We start from the raw sequence: 27,323 nt of genomic DNA on the forward strand, positions 1-27,323 counted from the left end.
GTGCCACCACCCCTTGCACTGTCTTAGCTAGCGGCAGAATAGATACGGCCTGAGCGGGTCGCCCTCGGGGAAAGGGCAACAGTACTTGACGAAGTGGTGTCGGAGTGTGGGGAAGGTGTTTAGCAGACAGAATTCTCGGAAGCATCATACATTTAACACTTTTTGTTTGCATATATCCTTTTGTACCACAGTTTGAAAGGCGTTTTTAGACGAAGGCCGAATTCCATCAGTTTTTTACGAGCATGGCGAGTTGGTGCGGAGAAATGTTCAGTAATGTTGATGCCTGTACCCCGCAAGGAAGACCGCTTAGAGAATAAAGAGTTATTTTGATTTGTAGCTAGAAAATTTAGCAACGAGTGGCCGATCTTTGCCTGTTACATATCTGCCTATTCAGTGCGCAGGTGCTATGTCTTTAGATGATATGTGAATATCCAGCCTGTCACAGGCCATAGCGATAACTTTTTCTTCATACTGGCGGGCGTTCTCATCTGAATTGACCAATACGTGGTGAAAAAGCGAGTTCCGGCGAGACCTATCTTCGGCTTCGTCAAGGCGGGTTCGCCGCTCAGCCGCCTATTGTTCCAAGCGATTTAGCGATTGACGTGTCTTAGACAGTTCTCGCTGCTGATCTGGAAGATTGTTAACCCCATTTTCTACAGTTCGCAACCACACGGTGATGTCAGTTACAGCAGCAGAAACCGTCTCGTGGGAAATCTTAAGATCCGCAATTGCCTGTGACATACTGGATTCGTTAGATTCGATCCGAATACAGCGCTCGTTTGTCTCTTTGACCATCTGAATTAGTTCCGCAATGGCCTTGTCAGGCCCCGGATTTCTACAATGTTACCAGAAAGCAAAAATAGCAAAGAACAGAAGGGTTTCAACAATGCTTCTGGGCACGGAAGCACAACCGCAAAGAGGTTGTCTGTCTTGTAACATTAAAAAGGTAGGTTTGATACGCGCTGAATTTGTTTTAACGCGACATCGTTAAGGAGCTCGTGTCGCAGAAAAGCCGGTGTCATCGGCATTTGTGGCGTTGGCCGTGAGTGAAAAATCCGGGAAGGCAATTTTCAATGGAGACGATACCACTCAGCCATAAGTTTTTTTCTTTTTCGTTATTGTCAGTCCTCAGCATATCCCAACACACATTCCTTAGATATACACAACAAAAAATATACAACGAGACCAAACAAAAAGGGAATGAATACAAAAACCGAACAATAAACAGTACTATACACATGCGTTGCCGTCCGCTACTGTAGCATCACGTTGTCTCAATAAAATTCCTGTAGTGCTGTCAGTGGTTCAACCCTGTACAGCCACTCCGGAACAGGCAGTTGCAACTTCTGCGCTTCCACATACCGCTGCATGCATTCCCGGAAGTATACACGTGCCCGTCGGGCATCCGGATCACAATGGTAGCCCGCCATTCTTGCGCGCCATAAACAGGGGAGGCCCGTAAGCATGATGACGTCGTACGGGAAACCATCCTCGTCATTTACTGGTAGAAATCTGATTCCGTGGGGCTCTATCGGTAACTCCTTTTTAAGAGTTTTTTGCAACACGTCCCAGAAAAAGACTCCTGCCTAACAGTGGATGAAGACATGATCTATAGTTTCCGGCTTTTTACAAATAAGGCAATGTGTTCCCCATGGCATGTAGAACCCATGTTGTTCCAGGAAGATTTTAACAGGTAAAGTGCCGGTATGTAATTTAAAAAGCATGATTTCGTGGCTGGTTGAACTGGCATCATCTTCACTCTTTTCAGCACGTCTAGGCTTGGGCCTCCGCTGTACACGGCTCTGTACATGGGTACAAGCAAGACACTGTTACCCAAATCACGATAGAGCTTTTTTCGTTTTGCACTCCACAATTATGCCTTTGAAAAGCGAACGCGCAAAAAAGGAACACTATGAACTATTTCCTGAAACAAACCATGGACTTGTCCTGGCATTATTTCGGTACCTACAACGAATTCGGGAAGTGGTCTTGACAGCCTCATTTGGATCATGATGCGCAGAAATGGGTCATTTGTGTCTCGAAAAAAACAAGAGCCTGTTCACCAGTTCACGCAAGAAGAGGTGCGCCAACCCCAGAGTGCCATCCTTCACACGCGGGAAGAGATTATCTCGGCTGCATCGCTCCCAGCTTGATGCCCACACGAATACCGCGAACACGCGGTGCAGTTTCTGCACATTAATACGAGAGTACTGTAGGACCTGCATTGCGTACCAGGTCTTTGTCACGGGAAAAATGTTGTACGCTGTAGCTCTTGCGAACATTGACAAGTGACCGGCGTTCCATCGGTAGGCTTTTTCTTTTACTTCTTTTGTTCACTCCTTCCAGTATTCGCTACTGTCCTTGTAGACATCAAGGGGTGCGCCGAGGTACTTAACTGGTATCGTGACCTATTTTACGTTCGAAAAGTGGTCTGGTGTAGAGGCCCATCTTCCATGTCAAAACCCCAAGCATTTCTGCCAGTTAACGAAGCTGTTGGTGACGTTCCTAAACTTTCTGACGATACTAACAGTATTCAATACACTTTGCTTATCTTTACAGCACACAGCCACATCGTCAGCGTATGCCAATAGCTTCACCTCTGCTGACTGAAGACAAAACTCCTTAATACATTCATTTGCGATGATGGCCTGACATAGCGTTTCTATGTAGACACAAAACAGGAGTGGACTGAGTGGACAACCCTGGCGAATGGAGCACTTCCCGTTAATGGGGGCCCCCAACGTCTGATTAATTATAAGTCTGGTATAGCAGCTCTGGTACGCCATGGTCACCCCCTCAGTAATTATGTGGCCAAAATTAACGAGTTCAAGGATGGTGAGCAATATCTCGTGAGAAACGCAGTCAAACGCTTTCTCCAAGTCAAGCTGGAGAATCGCTACTGCATCACACATGGCGCCACCACACTCCAGCACACACTTCATCTTATGAATGTTAGTAAAAATGGTTCTACCGCGGATGCCACACGTCTGGTGTGGGCCGACTACTTCCTTAATAACTGACTGCACACGTCGTACCAGCACCTTCATCGATAATTTGTAGTCGCAGTTAGTAAGCGCTATTAATCTGTAGGAGGAAAGTTGTTTGTGCTTTTCGGTCTCTTCTGCTTTCGGTATTAGTACTGTATGGGACTGGCCAAAGGATGGTGGAAATATTTTCAGTTCGTAGGCTTCATTGAAAACTGCGGTTAAGATAGGAGCTAGGTGGCCTTTAAACGATTTATACCATGCAGCACAAAGACCATCTGGACCTGGTGACTTGCCAGGGCTCAGGTCTTCCATGGCCTTCATCGCTTCATGTTCTGTTATTGGTCGTTCTAACGTTTCTTTAACTTCGCTCGACAGCTGTGGCATTCGCTGCAAAAATAGATGCTTGAAATCATGCATGTTGACATGCCTGAATGCAAAAAGCTTTTGGTAATGTTCAAAGAACGCATGCCCTATGTTATTGTTATTGGTTAATACCACGCCTTCATATTCAATGCCCTCAATCTGCTTACGTCTGGAATGTTTTTTTTTTCTAGTGCCAGTGCTCTTTTCGTTGGCGTTTCCCCGCACGTTAGCATTTATGCTCTAGCACGCACGAGTGCGCCTCGATAGCGCGCTTCGTCGAACACTTCGAGCTTTTTTCTTAACAGCGCGCAAATCGTCTAGATAAGCGCCTGGTTGCTTGCATTCCAGCGTCGCCAATTTTTCCAGCAATGTTTTTAAATCCTTTTCTCTGGCCTTTTTTTCATAACGCAATACGCTACTTCATTCAGTTGCTTATATTTTAATGGTTTGCATCAACAACTCCCATTCCTCGCCAAACTTTATAGAACTGTCTGTTGCAAAATAATTCAGAACAGCCACTACCTTTTCGTTAAAAGTTTCATCCCGTAGCACCTCAGCATTCATTTTCCACAGTTCCCAGACGAATTTGTTTCGTTCTTTCTTGCTGCCTACCCTGCATTTTACCAGGCAGTGGTCCGAGAATGATATGGGAGTAACTGTATAGCACTGGCATTTTTCTACTAAATCGTATGAAAGATAGATCCGGTCTAATCGTGCGTGACTTGTGCCCTCAAAATGAGTGTACGTCACGTCTCGGTCAGCACGAAAACACTCAGCGACATCTTCTAATTCGAATTCATGTATAATCTGCGCCAGGATATTACTGCTTTTGTCATAACTACGCGTCGCGTAGACCTATCTCCAGCATTCAATACACAGTTGAAATCCCCTACACAGGCTATCATTTTGTACGCATGGAAATGATGCCCTAAACTGGAAAGTAAGTTTGCTCTCTCTTGCACAGTATTAGGCGCATAAATGCAAAACACGCGCCATTGGACATTGCTATAGCTGAAGTCACCATAGACAAGTCGACCAGAAGTGCACGAGAAGTAACCATCTATGACAAGACCAGGGAGCTTCCTGACGAACAGCACACACCCTGCCGAAGTCCCTAAGGCGTGGCTCACTACCGCATAATAGTTATACGCGAACCTTTGCATCATGCTCCCGGTCTCGTCCTCGTCGTCCGCTTTGGTTTCTTGCACGGCTAAAACGTCGAAGTCGTGGTCCATTAGTAGTCTGTACACCTGACTCTGTTTCGTTTTGGCGGCCAGACCTCGAACGTTTAGCGTGCCGAGGCTAAGCGATGGGTTGGTAGCCATTATTGGTAGAAAAAAGTTGGGCTGTGGACTTAGAAGTGTTGTATATGAAAACTATGTCTCTCTGTGACTCAAGAGCATGCCGAGCGAATGAGCGGGCGGTGCGAACGGGGCGCGATAACGTTATCGCGTTCCACTCTTGAAGGCGAAGCTTAAGCGTCCTACGACTTTTAAATGAGATCCGCTAACTAACCCTACTACAAGTTCTACTCAAGCATCTTTGTGGCGTCATTTTATCGGTGAGCATATGACTAGAAGTTTGCATATGAGATATGGAAATTCATATTCCTGCCCTAGTTATATGAAAAAAAGAAAAATATATCTGTGCCTTGAAGTAATAGGAAGTAATAGGACGTAATAGTTTTGCGGAAACCCGCAAGCTGGAGAGAAGTAGTTAATAAAAGGAAAATGAGACATCCACCCACACGTAGCTAAATGTTACAAAGGAAACCCTTACGGGTTTCTCGAAAGAAAAGCTTCGTAGTTGAAGAAAAATTCGTCTTGATCCGGGACGAATTCTTTCTTCAAATGCGAAGCTTTTCTTTCGAGGAACCCGTATATATGTTTCCTTTGTAGCACTTGGCTACGTTTGGGTACATGCCTCATTTTTCATTTATTAATATCTGTCCCTTGTATGCGTAAGAATACATCATGAAATCGCATTCTGTTTTTTTGCACCACCCAGTAATTCATGTGCCGGTCGGTAGGGCTGCACTTTTGGTTTGGTCCGCTTTCGGAGCTTGAGCTTTTCTTTTGTCCATGGGCAAGGTATCGGCATCAAGCGACACATGAAACTATTTCTTACATTTGTTATTCATGGAACAGGTTCGGCCATGCGAACCCTACGTACATCAACATGGTCCGGGACCCGGTAGATCGGATCGCCTCGTCCTTCTACTACAGCCGGGCCATCGCCGCACGCCGGCGTGATCCCACGCTACGCAAGGTGCCGCCGCGCTGGCTGCGCGAGGTGGGTTGCTTGCTTGAATTTTTACTATGGGTACACCAGACGGCATCTCTCTAAATAAGTTTGCATGAACACGACTAGGTCGGCTATAGTCAGCTTGTTGGGCCAAAAACCGGTTGTCGGGTTTCGGTAAACGCTAGCGGGTCGGCCAGAGCGAGCGCAGAGTCGAGGTTGGTCAGGCCCACGGAGGAAAAATATATGAGAGTTGAAACTCCCGTCAAATTGGGCGCGCGCGGACAACCAGATAAAGTCACACAAAGGCGAGAGCCCGTCAAGCTGGATATGCAGCTTTTTCTCTCGCCCTCCCACATCCTTGGGATGGAAAATAAAGGCATTATTATTATTATTATTATTATTATTATTATTATTATTATTATTATAAATAGCATACGCCGACGGCGTCGCAGGCAGTGGCGGCGCCTTGCTGCGCGTCATGCAAGCCGTAGCGGGGAAAAAAAAACAGACGCCAGGGCGGACAGCTCGGGCGCGCTTTCTTCGGAGGCACCTGCGCCTTCCGCTCAAACCAGACGACAAGCAGACGACACGGACGCTCGCTTCAGCGGGCACGCCGTAACGTTATGTTTATGCGCCCTTACAAGTCGAACACCAACAGTCCTTGTCGGTGTCTGCAGAGATTACGTCTGTGAGAAGCACTTCACGAGCAACATGATGATACGCGATAAATACTACGGCGAATTTAGAGGCGAGGTAATCCTGTACCACCCGAAAAGAAATCTGGACAGCGTCCAGAGGCCGTTCCCTGCATCTTTCTTCCGTCTCCAGCATCTTTGACATCCCCGAAAAAGAAACGGACTTACTGGGAAGCGTCATCAAATATCAGTCATGTTACTGTTAAAAGATCAAGAATGAGCATATACGACAAGCCAACAACATCAACGGCGGTGAACGTCAGCGATGTTCACACAGTGTGTGAGGCCCATGCGCTTGACGAAAATCAGCCTGGTAATATGCTCAAAGAAATAGAAGGCCTGTTTGGCTTCGACGAATGCCAGCAGCGCTTACAGCCATCCAGTCAAAGTCCCCGCGTGGGTGAAACAACAGGGCCGCGTGCAACCGCAAGCTCCAGGTTACCTAATCATAGCGGTCAGGGAAAAGAATGCGTTTTATATTTTACTGTGATCAAATTCCTGAGGCATAGCACCGATCGCTGTCCAGGCTGCCAGCACTAAAGAGGCGCGCGTGACTACCCTACCCTCAGTAGAAGTATAGTGCCTAGAATATACTGGCTAGTGTGCCGTGCACCAGCTCTTTTCAATGGACGAGCGTGGCGCCACCTGCAATGAATGCCCACGATGGCCGGCAGAGGTCGCTGCCACACGGGTGGGTGCAGACTGCGCGTGTCGTCTGCTTCGCATATCAGTTTCGCAGTTGTTGCGTCGGTTTCTGTGTTTGCTTTTCAGTGTTATTACAGCGTTGCGTGTTTGTGCTTGGTGTTGTCAAAGAGTGAGTGCGTGGCTGTTATGTTCGTGTGCCTGTCATTGCGAGAACTATGCGGCGGCGGTGAAAAAATGCCGAAGCTGAGACAGTGCAAGGTGAGGACCTGCTTTGTGCCGTTGTGTGGAAGTGGTTACCGCTCGAACAAAGGGCGTGTATCCTTGTTCACTCTACCATCTGATACGAAGCGGCAGCTGAATGGGCAAGAATGATCAGGAGAACGGACAGAAGGCTGGCACCAACAGCTGCGGTTTGTGAAAAACAGTTCGAAAACAGCTTAGTCGAGCGCGCGTTCTCTATCACCGTGAATGACGTTGTCCACGAGATTCCCTGCGATAAAACACGCCCACGGTGGAAGTATTCTTCCATCGTGACCACGCCTGAAACCCTAAGCTATACCCACGATATTTACTGAGTTTGCTAAGCATTCAGCTTACTTTTCCTGAGTACCAGGGAAAAAAGAAAGAAAAAACGAGCAGTAGTGCTTTGATCTACTATACTGCAGGTTATGTTGCACGATAGATTACTGCCCAAAATTCTTGACCACATTGTGCAGGCTTCCTTTGCGTAAGTAAAGCTGAAGCTAGTACAGACGCTGCTTCATTATTGCACTTCCCATTTTGACAATGGAGGCCTTGCTTGTCTATCTTAGCCAGACGTCAACCGCTGTGAAGGCCGGGGAAGATGCTTTTACTGTGTTCTTCAGCAAAAACAAGTTACATGCAGCGAGTATAGCTAATTTTTCAGGTCAGCTGCAGACAGCTGGCCTTTCCTCAACCAGGGTGCCCAGAGCATGAAAAACCAGCTTTTGACAGCAGTTGCAAAGTTCTTTGTTTTCTTGAGGTTTCGTTTTTTTTTGTAAAAGGCATCAACAAAGAGAGGGAAGCGCAAAGGCAACGGCAGAAGCTCCTGAAACTGCGTCACTGCGCGATCTATTCATGTATGTGTGCATTATCTCATCTGGGGCTGTCTTATATGCCTGCGATTGACTGTTGTTATGCATGAATAAAATCTTTGTTACGCCTAAATGAAATATCTGTTTCCTATTTTTGTTCACGTATATCAGACATAAAAAGAAATGTGCACGTATTTACCAGGTATAAAAAAAAAATGTATAGTACACGGAACACCACGTGCAGTCCATTTTACAGGCTTTTTTTTTTTTGCTTATTATCCTATCCTCGGGGCCCAATGGGAATTATGAGGAGATGGGTACATGGTTTACAAACCATCAAAAACATTCAAACCTATGAGGACAACAATAAGATAGTAGGCAGAAATAGCAGCAAATAAAATAAAAAGAAAGAACACAGAAATTCAAGTCATTTCAAAAGATAATTGGTTACAGCGGTTTTGAATGGTTATGCATTAATATAACATCAATAGAACAGTAACGTAACCTTACAATTCCTTTACTTTATTAGAATGAAAAATGTAACCTGAAACGTACCCTTAAAAAATTACGCTGCGATCATCGCTAGAATAAAAAAACAAGTGTCCTTAGCTATCGCCGAAGATATACACGTACGAAGGCGAAAGCCTTGTAAAGCCTACTCTAATTCACTCTAATCCTTAATTAATACACCTTAATCCCTCTAATTCAGCCTTATCCCCTTAATCCAATCACTATAATGAATAATTAAATTTGCTAATCATTTAGCATCTCCTATACACGGCTGGACATGCTTTGGTTCGTTTCTGGCCTTCCTTGGGTCGTGTGATATGTTCTGTATCTCGCAACACGGCCTCGGAAGATGGAGATCAAGGCATTTGCCTTAGAAATTACGTTTTCACTTCGCCAGCATAGAAACACATCAGGTTTCCCGCTCGAAGCCCAGCTGAGCTAGCACACGCTTTTCACGCAAGCGACAAGCGCTAGAGAAGCCTGTTGTAGTCGAAACAAACCCTGATTTATAAATCAGCTGCCCACATTTGAACTGTGCTGCTGCTACAGCTTAATAAAAACAAAAAGCGCAGCAGCCCGGTTGCCGATGCTGTGGAAACACGGCGGGCTACGAAGACCGGATGGTGCCGCGGCACCCACCTGCACTGCAGCGCCCCTAGTGGCAGCCGCCGGCATTCATTGCATTTGGTGCCACCCGAAAGGCCGCGGACGGCACACTAGCCAGTATATTCTAGGCACTATAGTAGAAGTGCCAGGTGCGCGGAGGCCGAACGCAAGCAACACGAGCGACCGGTTGCCTTGGCAACTGAAGAGGCGGTAATTTTTTTCTCGGCTGCCAGCATGATAGTGGCTCCGCGGGCTTGTGACCTTTTCTGGTCGACACAAACAGCGTAGTTTCCACTCCTAAATGTTTCTTGCTCCTTGGTCAGGCCTTCGGCAAAGGGTGGGTTGATTCTCCTAACCGCTTGACTAGGTGCATGTAAACGCTGTTGGGTCAGGCTGGGTGAGCTCGACTTCCTGCTAGGCCCGCTCACGCCGTATTATTGTAAAGAAAATTTACTAGCAGTTAAGCACTAAATGTTACAGAAATTCGTTAGTCATTACGTCGCACCTCTTCGAGGTCCCGCATCGATGATTTAAGTCGTGTTCACCACATTGCACTGTGTTGTTAAGGAGCTCAGTCGACACACGTGCAGCCTTACCATGGTCTGAAGCATACATATATACAAGCTTGTCACATCAGTTTACGGAGAATCAACCGATAAACACCAAAACTAAAATTTCTATACTAACCATTTAAAACATCGTAAAATAGCACTCCCGCTTAGCCAAGCTCTTCGTTTCAGGTGGGTACTCCGTGAAAAAAAAAAAAACGACTTTACATCGAACTGTGAACAACTCCATAACGACTTACTAGGCCAGCGTTATCCTCCCTGTCATCAGCGACGCGATTCACAAACCTTGATCAAACCTTGAGAACCCCGATGCAACCTTGATCGTCGTGCGCTCATCCAGAACTAATCCGCTCCCTCAGTTTAGCGGATTAGCTAGCTGTTACAGCATCACGTACACAGCATCAACTCCTAACATAAATCGTGTCGTCCGGAAACATCATGCCAAACTTCTACAAAGCCAAAAAATGCGGCAAATTGTTCTTGAACTTCCGCGGGTGGTATACAGACCAATCTCAGACACGTTGTCACGTCCTGCAAAATTAACTCTGCTAACTTCTAAGCTGCAGTGAACTCAGAAATGAACATAAGTAACTCTTTCTAGCTGTGAGACCAGAAAAGGAATACGTTGTATATGAACTTCTTGTAACACGCTGTTTTTAACGCACAGCTCTCAAGGAACTACGATTCCAGTATGCTTATGAATACGTTGGCGTAATTGGGACCTATTTTGCTGCCCATTGGTGTGGCGTTGACTTCCAATGCCTTCCATTAAATTCAAAATTATTTAGCTCTAATACCAATAATATTAGGGTTTGAAGTGTGTAACAATCAATGGGTTTCTCAAACAGACTGAAAATCCAGGTACAGCTACGCGAATTCCATCCGCGTGTGGTATATTTGTATACAGGGCTACAACGTTCACGTTCACTAAGAGGCTGCGTGTGGCGATACAAAGGTTAGTTATTTTTGAAAGGGAGTGAGTGGTGTCATTTATTTAAAAGTCGAATTAAGGTAGAATTCCTCAAACTAGGCCATCTACCTAACTCGAATTCTTTGCTCTTATATTTACAGCCCCAGCGACAATGGCTGGGTTCGGATTATTTTCTTTAGAATTTTTGGCAGAAGACAAAACCTGCCGCAGGTAGGCATTAGGCGAAGGGGATTCTTTACCACCGGTACAAATAATGCAGTTAGCGGAACTCGGACTTTACTGGAGATCAAAGTATGGGTGTCAGATAACCAGGTGGGGGTGTTTTGACCGTCTTCGTGGTATCACAAAAGCTGCAGTAATTTCCAACAAAGAACCAGAGAAACACTTTTCTGTCAGCTGCGACCCCTTGCACGCTCTACGATAACTTGTGACCCCCTCTCCTCTGCATTCTGACGGCTGCGTCTTTGCATCTTATATTTCTCACGCCGCTCCCTTGTGGTCGCCAATGAATGTACGCGTGTCTGTATCCATAGGCTACCTACACTTTCTTTTTCTGTCCCTTTCCACCTCTCTTTCCTTCATTTGACGTAAGTGAATGTACGCGTGTACACAATTTAGCAAATTTACAGATAACGCTATGCCAAACTAAAGTGCCAAGTTAAATACGTGTGAATAAACGAGAATGTTTGAAAAAAAAAGTTAAAACAAGTGTTCGCAAGTGTCTTACCGCCGTTATCAGTGCTGCTTCTGAAAATCCCGGAATAACTGCAAGTTACAACTACTTTACCTGTGGTGGAAATGAAGATAGCGTAAACATAAACCTGTGACGGAACTTTCACGTTCCTCGCCTAGTTAGAAGTGCAGGGAATATTTTCTAAACTCTAACTTTGTTTGTTCACTTTTGCTATACGTTATATAAGGTTCGTAGTAGGCTTCCTCGATGCACTTGGTGAACTAAACAGTGCACCCTGTGTATATCATACTCGAAACTAGGAGAACATTATAGCTAAAATGCAGGTGAAGTTAAAAGTTCGCGGACTGATCATGGTTTAACAGTAAAGACGTATGCGCGTGATCCAAAGCGTAAAAAGTGTACTTTAACGGATAGCTTTCAACTTTATTTCGCATTTTCCTTCTTACAGCAAAAGAAAACGGAAGGGCAGGAACAAAAAAGCTGCACGATCGCAGCCTGACGGGGTTCTTGTCCCCTGTCTTTGACGAACAGTTGCAACAAATTCACAAAGAGAATCTGTTATATATGTACAAAACAATTTTATATTGTACAGACATTGATACTCACATCAGAACACTTATATATTTATATTCACATGCGTATCTACACCAACTCAGCATCTATACATATTTGCATCTGTACATGTAGGCATACATCTGTATCCAGAAAAAGTGGAAGAAAAAAGATCATGTACAAGTGACAAGCAACATCTGAAAAAATACACATTAAAAATACCAACAATTGTACTCGGAATGTAACGGCAATGTTCAGCGGAACAAAAAAGAAGAAATGCGGAATGATGGAAAAGAGAGATTTGGAACAAGCTAAAAATAACATGAAAAAGAAAGAAAAAGAAAAAAATTGCAAATGTTATTTATAAAATTCGACCATTATTAATTAAATTTTATTTCAGTGCCTTTCTCGTAATAGCATCTAGTTCGGTATGGGAAACATGTATCACGTTTAATTTTCTCGGCACCTGGTACTGCAATCGCTTGAAATCATAATTCTTGTGAAAGGTAACACCCACAGGCTCCGTTTTCTTAATTGATCTAACGCTTCCCTTGATTTGGCTAAGTTGCACAAGTTCATAAAAACGTTGTTGTTACAGCGAAAATATTTTTTAAGTTTTGAAGACTAGGTTATAATCATAAAAATATTCAATAAGAAGTACATTAGGAGCACGAAATATCTCGATAAATGTGCATCAAACATGTCGGTCAGTTTTCTTTTGTAATGCTTTTAAGCTTCGTATGTTTGCTTGCAATGTCGTACCCCCACTAGATCACAATAGCTAACATGTGAAAGGAAGATACTGTTATATAACATCAGTTTTACCCTATAGTGCAGTATGTGCCATAACCGACAGATTATTCCACATGCTCTCGCTAAACTGGACATAATACGCTCAACATGTGTATCCCAAATTAAATGTTTGTTAAAAATTACGCCTAACGTTTTGACATTATCAACTAATTCTATCCTTTCTGTGCCGAGGTAAAGAACAGTATTGCAGTTTACTTGTTTTCGTGGTGGCGCAAACACCACAGCCTTAGTTTAATTCGCATTAATTGCTAATGACTTTAGATTACTCCACTTTTGCAATAAGTTTAATGTTATTTGCCATATTTGTAAGTTGCGCAATATCAAGTGATCTGAAAAAGAGGCTAGTATCACCAGCATAGACTATGAATTCGTTATGCCAATAATTTAAATAATCAATAATGTTCGTTATGGCATTATTATAAATGTTAAATAAAATCGGTCCGAGTACAATTCCTTGTGGAACGCCTTGTGTTAGTTTTCTTGCTGATGAAAGTTTTGATCCAATTGCGGTGCACTGCCTTCTGTGCTCAAGATATGATTGCAAAAGTTTAAAGGGAATCCCGCGAAAGTCATAATGGTTTAATTTTGAAGATAGGGTTTCATAGTTAACCGAATCGAAAGCCTTGCAAAGTCAACGAATAAACCCAAAGTTAACATTTTGTTCTCAAAGTTATTTAAAATTATTTCTTTAGGAACAACGCATAACTTATTTAACTGCCTTGGGAAAACAATGAACACAAGTAAAACCAAATTTACCGAAATAGAAGCAGGCGGACATTATGACCAATTGCTCTGGCGAATTAATTGTACGTACATGAATAACCGCCTTTATAAGATTTTCTTTACAAGTACTCGAAAGCGCTATTTGCCGTCAGTTTCCAACAGGTCACTCATATACAGGCTACGTTGTAAATTATGTAATTAATTTACAGGCAACTGCAATTCTTAATTCAACTGCTCTAAAGAATCTGATTCGCTTTAAATCGGCTTGTGATTCTGCAGGGTCTCATATGTGTGTTGTAACCTTTTTTCTGGGGCCACCTGCACCACCTCCACCACCTGGGGCCGTCTGCATGCACCTGCACTGAACAAATTCAGTCTCATAAGCAAGCCGACTGCCGCACACTCATAAAGCTCAGCGAAATATGGCTGAATCGCTGCCTTTCTCTCGTATCGCAGACGTTCGAGGAGTGCGTGCAGCGAGGTGGGGACGGTTGCTGCTTCGCGGAAGGTCAGCCGCACCGGTCGCTGATGGTGCCTTACTTCTGCGGCCACGACCCGCGCTGCCTGTGAGTGACTGCCCCCCTGTCGGTGATGATTCAGACAAAGCATAACTTCCCAACCATGCAGACGCACAAAGGGGTCTAGACTGGTAAAAAAAAAAAATCTCAGGAGCCGGCGTTTTCAAAAAGGAAGTTGTCTTCGTCACTGTCTTAACAAAGATAAGTGCACTTGTGAAAACTTTGGCTACAGAGACATTCGTTGGCTAGACTACTGTTGATCGCGTGGTGTCCGCAATACGAACGTTCCAACCCACATGAAAGGAGCATTCGTTGGCTCTTTTACCATTTTAAGACTTACTCCAACCAAATAAAGGAATTTTATTAGCCCGACGTTTCGGAGCCTGTTCGGCTCCCTGTTCAGGGGGTATTTTTGGGGGTGGTGGTGGGTGGCACTTAGAGGGTCTTTCGTAAAAAGAAGGGGAGAATACGGAAGGTGGGGAGACACTTGACAGACGGGAATGGTGGGGGTGGGCAAAGGGAGGGATGGCTGCCCTGGTGCTGGTCGGTTGGGATGACCGATTCCAGATGAGCTGGACCCACGAGAGTGCCGTTGACGGGATGCGCGGAGCGATGCGAGGGGGAGCGCAGACGTTGTGGTGCTGGTGACCTCGAGCGAGGATCTACCTGGTTTGGCGTCTTTTTCTTCTTTTCCTCATGCCGCCAAGACCATGGATATACATCTAGGGTAGGATGCCCTTCACGGGGTTAATGTTATCCACAGTATTCTGAATGTATCATGACTCCGGGAGTGGTCTTTTGCGCGAGTTCGTCTCTCTTTGATGTATTTCGGTTTCTTGGAAAACAATCTTGTGGTCGGCGTCTCAGAACGTTCGGCGACGGCGCTGCGTATTCGGTTGAATGTTCTGACATCATTCTCGCGTTGTCTGATTCTTTCTTTTAGGTAACTGGTGTCCCTGTTATATATACGACGCCGGACAGTCGGCACAGCTGATTTTGTAGACGACGCCTTGAGCTTTTTCTTTTGGCGGACAATCTTTTGGTTCAGTGAGGAGGATTGAAAGTGTTTATTGGTTTGTGCGCAATCTTGAGGCCTTCTTTTTTCAATATTCGGCTGAGAGATTCGCTGGTACCTTTGACGTATCGGATGGAACCTCATTTACGGGGTAGGGGAGAAGTCAACGGTTGAACGTCTCATAGTTTCTTTCTTCTTTTTTGTTGTCTGGTTGTTTTTCGAATGAAGTCCTCTGTGCAGCCATTCCTTTTAGGTTCCTTGAGAACTATTCTCTTTTCTTTCTTTTGATCTGATTTCGATGAGGAATGAATTTGGGCTCTTTTGAATAAATCATTTACAACAGACGTCTTATGGTTTGCCGGGTGGTTGGAATCAAAGTGAATGTAGCGGGCCGTGTGGGTTGGTTTTCGGTATGCTGAAAATTTTAGAATGCCATCTGTTCGTGTAAGTTGCACATCTAAGAATGGGAGAGATTCATTCTGTTCGCAGTATGTGAAGTGATTTTTAAAGAGAAATGGAAGAGATAAGTGCAGTGCCGTAACTGTCTCTCAAGGGAGGACACCTCAACAGCACTACACTCTTAAAATGTTCACACCCTTATGGGTGTAATGCGGGTGTATTCATCTTTTCACCCCTTGTAAACACCCTTGAAACACCCTTTTTCAGCGCAAAAGGGCGTTCAACAAGAAAACACCCTTGGAACACCCCCAGTCTTTCTAATTTACACCCTAATTATAAGGGAGTAAGTGAACAAGCTTACAGTATATGATAAATGAACATTGCCAGTTAAGGCGTTGATATTGGCTGTACATGAAACGCGCGCTACCTGCGCTTGAATCAGGTAGCTGGAATGATTAGATCGGGGCACCCAGGCAGCAGCGCACTGGCTCCGAACAGTGGTCAAAAACGAAGTTTCCCACGAATGTTGATATTGAATGGATGACACTAACGCGCAGACTTTGCATAGCCAGATATCTGCAAAAGGCTTCATATGATCAATAGCAAAATATTTACAATGCTATCACTCAATGCTTAAATGTGTGCAACCAGTTAGACTAGGAATGGTTAGAAGTGAGGGCTAACGGTAAATAGCTCACCAACTTACGGTTTGTAGATGACATTGGCATACTCAGCAACACTGCAGAGTATTTGCAACAAACGTTTGAGGAACATGTCGAAGAAAGTGTAAGTCTGACTGAGAGTTAGTATGCAGAAGAGAAAAGTAATGTTCCGCAGCGTGGCGAGAGAACGAATGTCATGATCCGCAGTCAGCCTCTAGAACCTGCGCAGAAATACGTTTATTGAGCTTAATTAGTCGCAGGGGCCTCTGATCAAGGAAATTAACAAAAATAAAATATTAGCTGGAGAGCTTACGGCATGCATTACTAAATCATGACCAGGGAGCTTACTGCTAACCATTGCTTTCTACCGTTAGTAACGTATGGGGCCGAAACTTGGAAGTTACCAAAGAAGCTTTGGAAGACGTTGAGGAACGCGCAACGAGCGATGCAATGAAAATTATTAGGCATGATGATAATAGACTGGAAGACAGCGATGTGGATTAGAGAGCGAACGGGGATAGCTGATATTCTGGTTGACATTATGAGGAAGAAGTCGTGCTGGGCAGACATTGCAATGCGTAAGGGAGAGAACTGCTGGTCTATTGGAGTTGCAGAATGGGTGCTAAGGGAAGGGAAGCACAGTCGAGGACGGCAGAGAATAATGTGGACGTGATGGAATTGGGAAACTTGAAGACACGTGGAACCAGTTAGCACAAGACAGGGGTATTGGAGATCGCTGGAGAAGCTTTCGTCCTGCGATGGACGTCAGAATAAGCTGATGATGATGATGACGTGACGACATCCATGCTAGCTTCGCGGCATGTCATTCATGTTATGTCATGCATGCGTGTCATGCACGTTCTGATAGCTCGATTTGCGTCGATTGCGCGGGGGGAGGAGGGAGGGGGGCTACTAGCGGCGTAGCCAAGTGGGGCACGCCGGGCACTTGTAACGCTCACTAACAGTAAAATTTTTGCTGCTATGGCAATGGCCCCGCTCCTTCCCCCTCCACGGCCAATTGGGACCCCCCCCCCCTCACACGAAAAAATTTTCTGGTTACGCCACTGTCGGGAGAGGGTGTAAGATTGCTCTAGACCCCTCCCTGTAACTTGTCAACGGAAACGGGGGACGGGAGGGCAGCTGCCGCCGGGCCGCAAACCTTAGGCAGCCCAATTACCGGCTGCATTTCCCTTTGCACGTGAATACTGCTCTAATGCCATTACACTGTAGGATCTGTGGCGGTTCGAGGGCATGCGACAATAAAAAAAACCCATACAGCCATCAGCAAGTCTTAGCTTGAGCAGATCTTTGGGAGCTGGGCAAGACTCTCACAAAAAAAAAAAAAGCTTGGCACCCCTCTTACAGGCATTGTCAACTCTGGGTCCCACCGCTGACTGTACATTTCCGGTAAAAAAAAAAAATCACACCGGAACTCCTCTCGGATTTGTCTAAGTGTGCGTAAGCATTGTGACTCTTCCTCATCTACACGCAGTCCATGTCGTTATCAATGTTATGAGACTTGAGCCGACAAGTATAAGCTTCAGCGCTGCGGCGACACGAGCTGCTCTGGTCGGCGGCGCAAGCAAAGTACTGCAGGTGGCGGGGCCAGGCGCGCTGGTGACGTTCCGTTCGTTTTGAGCTGTTATCGCTCTTTAGCCCTCCTCATCCGCGCCGAAACATTATCAACCGTTCTCCGGCGGCGGCTGCTTGTGGCACGGCCGCGCGAACCGTATCTTGAAAGCGAACTGCATTGTGGACAGAGTGTGCCCACTGCTGAAACCTTCCCGCGCTGTGTTCGCACCGTTTACTTCGCTTTGAAAACAGACGCGCGTACACCTATCTTGAAAGTGTTCTGCGAAAAGCGCATAGTGCGGCATGAGCTGAGAGCTTCGTGAGCGCAGTGTTCTCGCCGCTTCGGTCGCGTTGAAGCGAGAGCTAGCACGAAGGTGAATTCACTCGCTGTTGCGGGTTCTATTTTGAAACGTATCGTGTGGTACGGACTGACGGACGGATGTTTTTTCTTGTTGGAGAAGTATAGAAATGCTTACGTTATAAAAAAAATCGCAGGGTTCGCGAATTTCGCGATAAGAACCAACACCAACCCACTCCTCGGCGCCCCGCGGAGCGATGCCGTCTTGATCGCCCCCTCCCAACCCCGGGAAAAGGGACACTACCTATCTCAGTTGAAGAAACGATGATGAAACGTTAACGACAAGAACGGCATCTCCTAACGAGTTGTCTTATGGCCTCTGAGATTTGCGCGCGCAGCTGGCGCGCGCGAACCTGGGAGGCCCTAATTGGCCGCTTAATAGCATAAAAAGACAAAGATAATGCCAAATGACACAGTTAAAAATTCAAACAAATAACTGATCTTAATTATACTGTTTGGGAAAAAGAAATAAAAAATTAGACAGCCGCAACACACGCCACTAAAGCCACCACCGCCGGCATAACGCGGAACCAACAGTTGGCAACATTCATTGGCGCGTCATTGCTTCGTTCGCTTGTTCGCTTCGTCTTCGCAACGAGAGCCGCCATCTTCTCGCGCCTAACGTTTTGTATGGCTTTGTTCTCTGCAATCCGCGCACGCAGCTCATCGGTGGATGCACGTCTGCTCGGCGTCGCAATGCGGCCTGCGTCATTTTTTGGTGTTCGCGCAATCGGTGTGAAGCATGTCGCATGTGAAATGTTTGGTAGAAGTGCCTCACGTCCAAGTCAAGCCGCCGTACGGGTGTATGGCTGTGCGCCCTGTTCTCGGAAGCGTCAACGGCTTTCCGGCATGCGGATTTCAGGTACGTGCAAATGCGTTTCGCCCTCCTATTGAGCTCCGGCGCAAAGCGTGCAATATTTCATGTGAAAGATGCAGTGCCCGTCATCATGGTGTGAATTTCGAGCGGCAAACGAGAACTTAAATTTGGCATTTAGAGCACACCGCGGCTGCTAAGTTAGCGTGGAAATTGTTTTACGTTACCGTAATATGTTGCTGTCAGTCTAATCTGCGGCTTGTGGACAGCTAGCCCATTGACTTTTGCTTGTGGCAGCGATAAGTATATAAATGGAAGCGGTAATAATTTTCGAGAGCAGAGAGTTGTTTCGCTCGATGTTTGGGCGTGTTCATGGCGTTATGAAAGCTAGAAAACTAACTGGCTTTATCGTGCTTAGTTCCAACTCCAAGGGGCGTAACGTTGGCGCTGTATATGCTTGTTTTCGGTGTCACGAGTACCACTTTCATGCTTTTGTTGCATGAGAGGTAGCTGCTGCATGCCGTCTGGGCAGAATACAACAAAAGCAATTTCCTCACTTTCATACGTATGCAATGTGACGTAACAAAATGTCCAGCGTTTTATTCGGAGCGTAAATATCCAGTATAGTTTAGTAAGAAACTCGAATTCTGTCTTAGCTTAGTAGGCGTGAAACAAGTGAAACTCTTTCCTTTTTGAATTCGCCCGCAGATGCGTCATCGGGTAATTGACAGTAGCTTCGCTACGTGAGTTGTTTTATGCGCCAATATTGCCTGGTTAAGTATCCTGTTAATTTATGCCGACGCTCGTTCATCTTGATTTTAAGCGGTTACTATCCCCGAGTACCGGACGATGCCAAACTTGTGAGGTGTAGCAAACGCGGGAAATTCAATTTGGCGTGGCTGCAAGTTCCTGTTTTTACGTTTCTTGCATTCAAAGCCAACAGAGTATCACTGATTTATTTTCCATTTCTGCTGTACTTGATCAATCTAATGTGACAACTGCATTTGCTCTTTAATGTTCTCCATTTACTGTGTATTCAGCTTGGCTGCCGTCCTCTCTTCAGAGGATGCTGCTGTGATAGCTCTTTCGTATAGCACATGCCTCTAGGCCCTTGTGTTTCAAGGGCTCTGGCGAGGCAGCAGTGCTCCAAGTAATTTTACCATCCTGTATATTTTCTATTTTGCATCATTCTTCCACGATGGATTTTAATGTTCATACTATTTGTCATTAGTCATCGCCATAATTTTATAGCACGTAGATTTTACGCACTTTACAGCGACAATTTTTAGGCCAGTTTACAGCCAAGTTACATCTTCCATAATACATCGTCAACATTACCACTTGTCATGGCCCTCTTTGGCCAAACGTGGCCCTTGCGCCATAAAACACCACACATCATCATCATCAGCTTGGCTGCCAGAAAATGCTTGAATTTCTTTCAGTATCCAAGTGACGAAATATTCCACTGACGGCCGTGTGTGAAACACGCAAGATGACAAAACTGATAGCAAAATGATAAGATATTTCTTTTATAGCGTTTGGACTCGACTTTTGGTGAGGCTGTCGATCGACCTTGGGCCTGGTGACAGCACACCCGACATCGCCAAAGTGCAGCCTATCAGTTGAGTGCCCCCGAATGGACCATCAACATCGGAAACTGAAGCAGAGCCAGGTAGGGCCAATTTTTACTTTGGAACAGAATACTGACAGCTGCCTCTTTTTTTAAGAACTAAATAACATATTTACAAACCAATCCTTTCTCTTTGTGCAGCCTACATAGAATTGTTTTTTGTTCTTATACAGACCTTCAGAAAGCAGTTCTTCTGAACCCTTTTTGCATGCACAAATAAATAAAGAGGAGTTCACTTTCTGAAGAAATTAATGCACTGAAATGTGCGTTCGACACACAATGAGATGCAAGGTAACCAACAACTTTAAAGCGGTAAAAAAACAAGTTTGAAACAAGTTCTAACATCATAACCCGCCTTGGCATACGGATCTAAATATAACAGCAACAGAGGTGCATGCAGAGAAGTGTTTGTAAATGTTTGCAAGATATGTACATTGTCCATGAAATTGTTTTATTTACTTAGAGCTTCTTGGTGCCATGGCAGTGCAGTAAAAGCTCAAAATGATGCCCCTGCTCCTAATAAAGCACCTTTAGATATTAAAATTAAATTATGGGCTTTTACATACCAAAGTCACAGCCTGAAGTTTTGGGAACCTGGCCTTCTTTAATGTACACCTGAATGTAAGTGCATAAGCGTTATTGCATTTTACCCTCATTGGAGGGCAGCTGTCATGGCCTAGATTGAAGCTGGGACCAGCATGACTGAGCAGCATGGCATCATAGTAAGTGCGCTATAACACTAGGTCAAAATGAGAAATACTGCTTAGAACTACCAACTTCTTGGCTCACAAGCACTTTGCACTAAGTTAAAGGAGTATGGAGTACTGACAGCGACTGTTTATGTACCAATTTCTTTTTAACCTGACTCCATTATTAAAGTGCGAAGCTTCAATTAGTCAAAACCAGCCTAAATTACAGAACCAGCTCAAAACACGCACCATGTATAGCTGGATTTGGACATGAAAATGGAGTCAATTCATGTCGCCGAAAATGGAGGTGGCAGTCACACTATTTCATGCATTTTGCCTAAAACGTAGTCAATAATTAATCAATTTCTAAAATATTCTTTTCAAAAAGTTTTTTTTCAAGCATGAAAGGAGGAGCCAAATGGTGTTCAGGTGCACGAGCGGTTAGTTGCACGGCACTTGCATGTGTTCACTGGCTTCTTTCAAGCTTGAAAGAAACATTTGTTGCACCTATTGAGCAGTAGAAAGCTGGATTGGGAATTTTTCAGGGTGCTCTACAATTTTCGCACTGACACTTTTGCTTTGAATATAATATTTGAGCAGTTAAGTAATCGTTGTTAACTAATTACCTAATTACGAAAAATGCAAGAATTAGTTTCACTTCCTCTAAACGATGGCAAACGACATTACCTTGGTGCTGTCCAGCTACGTTGCAGTTGTACATATTTAAAGCTTGCATGTGTTATACAGACCACCTGGTAATTACAAGGCATATATAGAAGTGGCTAAGTTGTGTAAGCCAGCCATGTGTAGCGAATCATGAGAAACAGCCATGTTTCTTTGACTTAAGGGCATGATAAGATTGACATGCTCGACACCTTGTATCAGTGTGTTCTAAGCCTGTTCGTAGTTTAGCTACTACATAAACAATATTTCTCCACGTGTAAGCTCATATGCATCTTTCAAGTATATTGCCTCGTGTGTCCAAAATAAACCATCCTCGCGCTTCCTTCATTATGTCTTTATCTGTTGCTGTGCTAAATTTTTAACATGCAACTGCACCAATTTTCATCTAGTTTTCATGTTTCCTCGTTGTTTGGTGGCTTTATTTCTGAACAAGTTGTTTTCGTTAAACCCTGTTGCACACAGCAGTACACAGCATTTCTGCCTAGAGTGGAAATGGTTTTTTTTTCAGATTGACATAAATACACCTTGCCTGGGCAATGTAAGGCATTCTACATAACACTGCCATGCAATAATGTTTATATTGTATTCCAGCATCATGCAGAACTGTTTACTTACCAGATTAGAATATGTATAAGTGTTGGAAGTAACAGAACTGGAAGAAGCCAGCAGATAATGAGGCCAAGGAAAGCATACAGGAACATGTGTTAAGTTTTTTTATATGAAGTATAGAAATGATAAATTCTGGGTAAGTGAAAGTGGATTAAAAGATATCCACCTGTGGGTGGAGAACGGACCCATAACCTTCACATTACACATGTGATATACTAACCACTGTGGTACTACTGCCGTGTTCGAGCGTCGACAATCTTAGGGGCCATTGTGGACGGTTGAATGCTGCCTCGGTGGCACAGTGGTTAGTGCATCGGATGCCTAATGCAAAGGCTGTAGGTTCGTTCTCCCCCCATGCCTGGTTGTTTTTTTTACCATTTTCATTTCCCTTTATCATTTCTACATTTAAATAGAAAATTACAAATAAGTTTCCACGTGCCTTCCCTGGCATCTTCCAGCTGTGATTCAGAAAAATTTTGACCCTCAGTATCCTTTCTTCTCCTTTGGAAGAACAGGAGCTTCATTTTAAAAATAATGAATTCACCTTGTTCAGTATCTCAATGTGGTCTCAAATCTTATCATAGCTAGTGTATTACTAAGTGAAGTTTTTGTTAAGATGATATAGCATGGGACCTAATTAGTAGCCTTTGTGTACAGATATATGACTAGTCTAATAAATAGGAGGATTTTAAGAAGCACTTCTAACATGGTCTGAGCATGTGTTTAAAAAAACTAATCTAGCATGATTTCAGGCATAACTGTTGCCCCTGAAAAATATTTGGATAATATGCATTGGCATTGTTTTTAGAGAGCACCAATACTGCTTTGATAGAGGTAGCCTCGTGGAACATGAAGCATCGCTTCTTGCTGAGTCAAGGAAATATTTGCATATCTGAGGTGCATGTGTCATAAGCTGGAATGCTGTTTAGAGGCTGCTAATAAGAAAATTACTTGACTTGCCTTCCAGAGATTGCTTCAATAGTCTATGCTACTCCATCATAAACAATTTACCAGGGTGAACATTCACCACAGTTGGCTTTGCAATGTTTATGCAAAATACCACAATTGGTTACTAGACATGTGACTGCACTAAAACTTGGAATTAATGACCAGTAAGATTTATGGGACCAGCAAAACTTAGTTTATTACTCCAGAACAAAATGCGAGGCACTTCGGTTATTTCTGCCATAGAGTTTCTTACAGTAATTACTAGAGGGAACTCTGGCGCTGCAGTCGTACCACCATGGGAATGATGGGAAGCACATGGATTTGTCGGATAATCGTGCTTGTGAATTCAGACGTTCTTGTGGCTTCGTATATTATACGCTATATAAATCTCATTGCCGTAAATTTCAGCGCAGTCTATACTCTTCGAAGTGCAGAAGACGGCGTCAACACGCACAATTGCTATTAATTGCAACGATTGAGCTTGTCCAGGTAGCCAAATCGAAGGGCGCCAAGCGTCTCAAGGCACTGGTATGCCCGCGATAAATTCATCAGGGCGTTGCACTCGCTTGTCGTTACAAGCCTCCGTGGCTTAATGGTTTCAATATCAGACTTCTGTTCTAGAGTTCCTGTGTCTGAATCCTGTCGTCGGACGATTTTCATGTTTATTTATTTATTACACAGTATATTGTTGAGAATGACTAGTTTACAAAGTCACAAAGCCGTTTGAAGCCAAACAGATGAAGTTTAGGCAAATCCATGTACTTCCCATAATTTCCATGCTGCTACAGCCGTTCTTGTTTGATCTCCTGTGGACACTAACGTCAGAGTTCCCTCTAGTAATTATTGTATGAAACTCTGATTTCTGCGCCTCACTCGTGCAGAAGCGGCACCACACCTGCTGCGTAAACATGCACTACCTTTCGGCCAAGTGCAGGGAATGCTGTGAACTCGCCCTGTACAAAGCCTGCACTAAGTAAAACGAATCACAACGTGCAGGTGCTGCCACGTTGAACTGGTGGAATGAGGAGTGAAATTCAGCACCTCCTGAACTAGTTCAGAAAGTGCAGGTTAATCTAGTGGAGATTATATAGTAACAGAAGTTGAGTGATTCTGCGTTACATTCACGAAATATACTTCATGATACTTTTCCATTTATTTCATCAGTTATTAAGAATCCCTTTTGCATTGTTGGACAAAACTACAGAATGCCAACATATTTTCTAGCATTCACTGGTAACAAACATGTCAAAACTTGTTCTAGTGTCTGGATTGCCGCTTTAGCCGTTAACCCCCAAGTTAATTCCGGAAAAATGCACCAAATTTTTTACGTACTCAATTTTTCGGCGTCATTCTCATTCTAAAAATATATTACTTCATTGGTCTCTGGTTAGAAATAACACAAAAATAAGAGCTGCTCTTGTGGGCAGCTTTCCCTCAATGCCGACTGTAACTCATCTTTGACAATACGAGCAGCATAACATCGGGCAGAAAGAGTGCAACTCGTCATTGGCGATATTGGTACTACCTCCAGTCACTAGTACAGCTTGGGATCAATGGTTAAATGTTGCGACTTTGTTGATGCCCAATTTTAATTCTGCAGCTGTTACACTTGGGTGTAGCATGTGTATGTACGTGTGCATGCATTAAAATGACTTCACGCTAGAGCAAAGCAACTGTAGTGCAGAGAGGCATTAGTCATCTTTATATATTTGCTTTGTAAAGATGCACTAAGTTTATTTTTTGCAGTATAGGCTTGGCGCTAATTGGCCAAAGATGCCCTTGTGCTACTAAAACCTATCAATTAATTCGCTTTTTGCAGTAGCAGGTGCTTATTCCTTTTTCAGGATCGGTCTGTGAGTTTTAATTTGTTTTTCTTGAACTGTGCAATTTCCACTCACAGGACTGCATGTCATGTGAAGTGTTCCTTTTTCAATCAAGAATGTTGAGGTTGTGTTTGTGAAACTCGATTTCTTGCCTCAAACGAGCTTGTACAAACTGACCAAGCTGATAATTCTACCTGCTTATATATTAAATGTGCTGCGGTTATGAACCTTCATAATGAATGACACACAGTATAAAAATTTTATCTAATAAAACGATTTAATGAAATTTTTCATGTTTTTCGCGTTCATGTTCACTTCTCTACTCTCGTGTCCTGTCTGCATGTCTCGCCTCTTTTTTTTGCATATTAAATATCGTATAAACTTAACCATGCTTTTTTACCACAATGCAGGGGGAAAAAGCTCCGGTAACACCATGCATTCAGTATGGTGGCCCAGACGTGTATGCAAGCAACCTCCTTCATGTGGACCAAGAACTACTCTGCAGTGTCTCACAGTCTTCCATGCGAAGCCCTCAACATTCTCGTCTCAGTGGAATGGCTGCCCATCTATCTGCGTGTCCATCACCAAGACGGCTAGTTGTAAAGCTCCTGTACCCGTTTAAGAAAGCTTAACGATTTTTTTTATTTAGTTTTCACGGTTGGCCGTAGAATCTTAACATTTTTGATGTTTCTAACGTTTTTACCTGGCACAAAGTGGCGCAATAACTTTAAACCAGTGTAATGTATTTAAGTGATGCTCACTCTAATGCCTATCTGGTTTTGTTTGTGTTTAAGAAATTTGAATGTCTGATGAGGTAACAGCATTTAAATTTGTCATCGTGGCTTGGTTCTATGAGCTGCTAGGAAATAAGATGCAAAACTTATCACATGCCAGTTGTAGCATTTTTGTATTCATGACTAAAGTATACACGTTTCAAAAGATGGAAAGTGGGGAAAAAAAGCCTCAAGAACATAATCATCCTAGGATTGTCATGTCCTTACAACTCTGCAATGACTAATGCCTCATGGATCTTGGGAGCACAATGGTCGCAATGCCTACAGGTATACTTGATAAGAGACTAGCTTGCAAAAATTTAGTTGAGAGTTAGCGCTCATCCTGTCTGCTTCTAGTCTGTGTCCATGCCACTTCGCGCTACAATCCAAGATCATGTTACTGTACCAACTCGCCCAACTTTTTATCCTTGTGTTAAAGACACACTCAGACTTGTTCTTACTTATGTGACCGGTTATTTTTGTGCTTTATAATAGGATGCAGTGCTTTTCGAATGAAAACGTGATATTTAGTAGTGAGGTTATTTAAAAAAACTGTTCTGCTTAAAATTTAATTGAGCAAGCCTGTGCCATTATTCGGTGCTTATGTCTTTGTATTGGTATGGTTTTACTCATCTTCCTTTTTACTTTTAAAATGTGCAAACATTATTATGTAACCATTTCTCTTGAATGAAATAAATACTTCTGACATTTCGTCACAAATTTTACAATGATGTTGTTCAATTACGTAACCTTAGACTAGCTGATTGTTGTTCTGGTAGCTTAACTTACAATGCCTTTGCAATATTCAATGCAAGCACATGGTGAAAAATAAACGAAGTGTTTGGGTATAAGCAGGTCTCTTTCAGTAAATGGAGCATACATATATTTCAGGAAATAGTGCATGCTTATATATTGAACAGCAAGGACAGCTACACATGCTGTTTTGTTCGTAAATGCTGAAACATGATTCGACGTGGAAGCACTTTGTTCTTTGGCTTTGAGTGCTACCTTTAAGTCATGTGTCAAAGTAGTAGTAGAAGCATCCCGTGGCGATAAATGACAACTTTGATGAATAGAGGTGTAAAATGTGTGCTTAAAACGGCAAAAAACTGTTTGACAGGCAAACATATGCTTCTGTAGTACTGTACTTGTTACCGTCGCCAATCCATGCATTGCTTGTGCTCTATTGCATTCAATATGAGCTACAACAACGAGCTGTGGTGTCTTTCCCTCCTGGTCGAGCTGGTGTTGCGAAAATGTTTGACCAAGAAAAGTGGAGGTTTTTAATTATTTCTGAAATGCATGTAACTATGCTTTTGGCTGTGTGCTGTTTCCACGGGGTTATAAGTACTGGTGCACCAAGGTGCGGGAGATCCTGTGTCCTTAGTGCAGCGCGCATTGTTATTGCGCTCTGCATCCGACCGGCAGTGTACTATCACTGC

At 43.8% G+C, this 27,323-nt stretch overlaps 1 protein-coding gene and 1 long non-coding RNA gene across 3 annotated transcripts in view; both read left to right on the forward strand.

Annotated features, from left to right (window-relative positions):
- Positions 1–27,323, forward strand: part of pip (heparan sulfate 2-O-sulfotransferase pipe) — a 161,955-nt gene that overhangs the window by 94,438 nt on the left and 40,194 nt on the right. For both annotated transcript variants that reach the window (XM_065428737.2, XM_065428739.2), the window contains 2 exons: positions 5,498–5,642; positions 13,844–13,953. In XM_065428737.2, the coding sequence (XP_065284809.1) occupies positions 5,498–5,642; positions 13,844–13,953 (255 nt within the window). The remainder of the gene's footprint in view (positions 1–5,497; positions 5,643–13,843; positions 13,954–27,323) is intronic.
- On the forward strand, positions 18,485–26,609 carry LOC135899467 (uncharacterized). The gene is made up of 3 exons (XR_010563621.2): positions 18,485–18,773; positions 20,261–20,397; positions 25,519–26,609. It is a non-coding gene; the product is annotated as an uncharacterized lncRNA (long non-coding RNA).

Source organism: Dermacentor albipictus, chromosome 6 (assembly GCF_038994185.2).
Source record: "Dermacentor albipictus isolate Rhodes 1998 colony chromosome 6, USDA_Dalb.pri_finalv2, whole genome shotgun sequence".
Classification (NCBI taxonomy): Eukaryota; Metazoa; Arthropoda; class Arachnida; order Ixodida; family Ixodidae; genus Dermacentor; species Dermacentor albipictus.